This window comes from Alnus glutinosa, chromosome 8, assembly GCF_958979055.1.
Source record: "Alnus glutinosa chromosome 8, dhAlnGlut1.1, whole genome shotgun sequence".
Lineage (NCBI taxonomy): Eukaryota > Viridiplantae > Streptophyta > Magnoliopsida > Fagales > Betulaceae > Alnus > Alnus glutinosa.
In genome coordinates, this window is record NC_084893.1 from 1348326 (window position 1) to 1350162 (window position 1837).

The window sequence follows — 1837 nt, forward strand, 5'->3', positions numbered from 1 at the left end:
CTATCCTTCAAATATTTGGACATGAGCCACCAAATTTGCAACAGACTTTTGTCAAACAAGCTCTTTTGTTTTTTTGTGTCAAAAAGACAAACAATCATTGACTATGCCTGGTACGGACATAATACTTGGGTCACTTTATTAATGGCATATCTAATGATGTCTGACAAACGCTTTGCGGGACCCTTTTAAGCAAAAGTCGGTGGATGTCAACTTTTAAGCAAAAGTTGGTGGCCTTTTTTAACTTCGAAAAAGCATGCCTAGAATAAACCCCCCCACTGAATCTATTGAAAGTGATGTCACCCACCTACCCAAGCCGTAAAGTACAATAATTGATGTCATTGGTAGGCCTACTTAGCTCTATTGTGTCTCTCTATATATATTTGAGATTCAGAGTCGTTGCCATTAATTTGATCAGGAAGCAAGCTGCACTAAACATTAGAGAGTAGCTCGACCGATCCATCTGTAAGAACCTTGTTTGTGTTTACTTGGATTTTTATGATTCCTTCATTTTATCTGGTTTCTTTCTTGATACCATTTTTTCTTTTCTAAGCGATTTCTTTGCTAATACTTGATATATAATTTAAATTGTTAAGATCCAGTTCTAGTTAAGTTTGTAAATGAGTACCAGTTTTTTATATACGTTTTTTTTTTTTTGATTTTTTGTTTTTTGTTTTTTTATGTTTATTACTTATATAATTATTGAGTAACGCTATATCTCACACCACTATTATATGTATATGTATATGAGGGTTGATTAACAATGTTATATCAATATACTAATTAAAATAAATGTGGGATAATAGTGTGTTCTATATCAGTACTCATAAGTATTATTACATAGATTTATGAACATTCACATCCGGCTAAGCATATTTTAGCTAAATAATGATATATATATATATATTAACTTTACCAAATTACCTATATCACACATTTTTTGTCCATTTTTACTATAAAGCTAACCAAAATAAATTTTGACTAGCTAGTCCAATGAAAATGCTCTAATATCATATGTGTGTCGTTCTCATCGGGTCCGTTGTGTGAAAAGTGGGTGTATTTTCTCTGGAAAGTTGAGGATGGAGGGAATGAATACGTTGAAGAGGTCCGTGTAGATCTCTGGATCAGAGCTCGAAGCCAAGGTACTTCAGATGGGGCTTTGAAGGCCCACAAAGTTCACCCTTTTACATTTATTGTCACATGGAAAGGATCGTAAAATTCATGTATTCATGTTCACCTCACATTTTATTCTTTGTTGTAACCTAAATTTTTATAAATATATATACTTTTTGCTTTGTAGTTTCACTTGTTATATGTATACAGGTTTTATGGAATACAATAGTTGTAACGAATAAGTGAAACATGACAAAATATTTTTCCTCTAATTTGAAAATCATAGGATCGGAAGAAAGAAGAGGAGTCGAGCTCAAATTTGGATTTTGCAATGGCAGAAACAACCAACGATGTAAGTGGGGATAGCAAGTACTGTCGACAGGTGTTTTCCAAGATTTTGTCGCAGAATGACATACAAGAGGGTAGAGTGTATATAGCCAAGTCAGATGCTACCATATTCTGTCCTGCAGCTTTTGGTTGTCCTTCAAATGAACGCAAAGTTATTGAAGATTTTATTTTCTATGACATTGAAACGAAACCCTGGACAATTCATTTTTGCAGCGATGGTGACGAATATTATCTCACTCGAGGGTGGAGCCAATTTGCTCGTGTGAAGAAGCTAAGTAAAGGAGATTCAATCATGATTTATGAACTCAAGCCTCGAAAAGGAACAAAGGAAAGAGCCTTCATGGTTGGAGTAACTCGTAAAATGGATGTGTCCAATTAA

General features: G+C 34.1%; 1 protein-coding gene across 1 annotated transcript; it reads left to right on the forward strand.

The window, feature by feature from the left end:
* The first annotated feature begins 1441 nt into the window (after positions 1-1441).
* On the forward strand, positions 1442-1837 carry LOC133875080 (B3 domain-containing protein At2g36080-like). The gene has a single exon (XM_062313078.1). It carries the CDS (start codon positions 1442-1444, stop codon positions 1835-1837), a length of 396 nt encoding a protein of 131 aa, XP_062169062.1.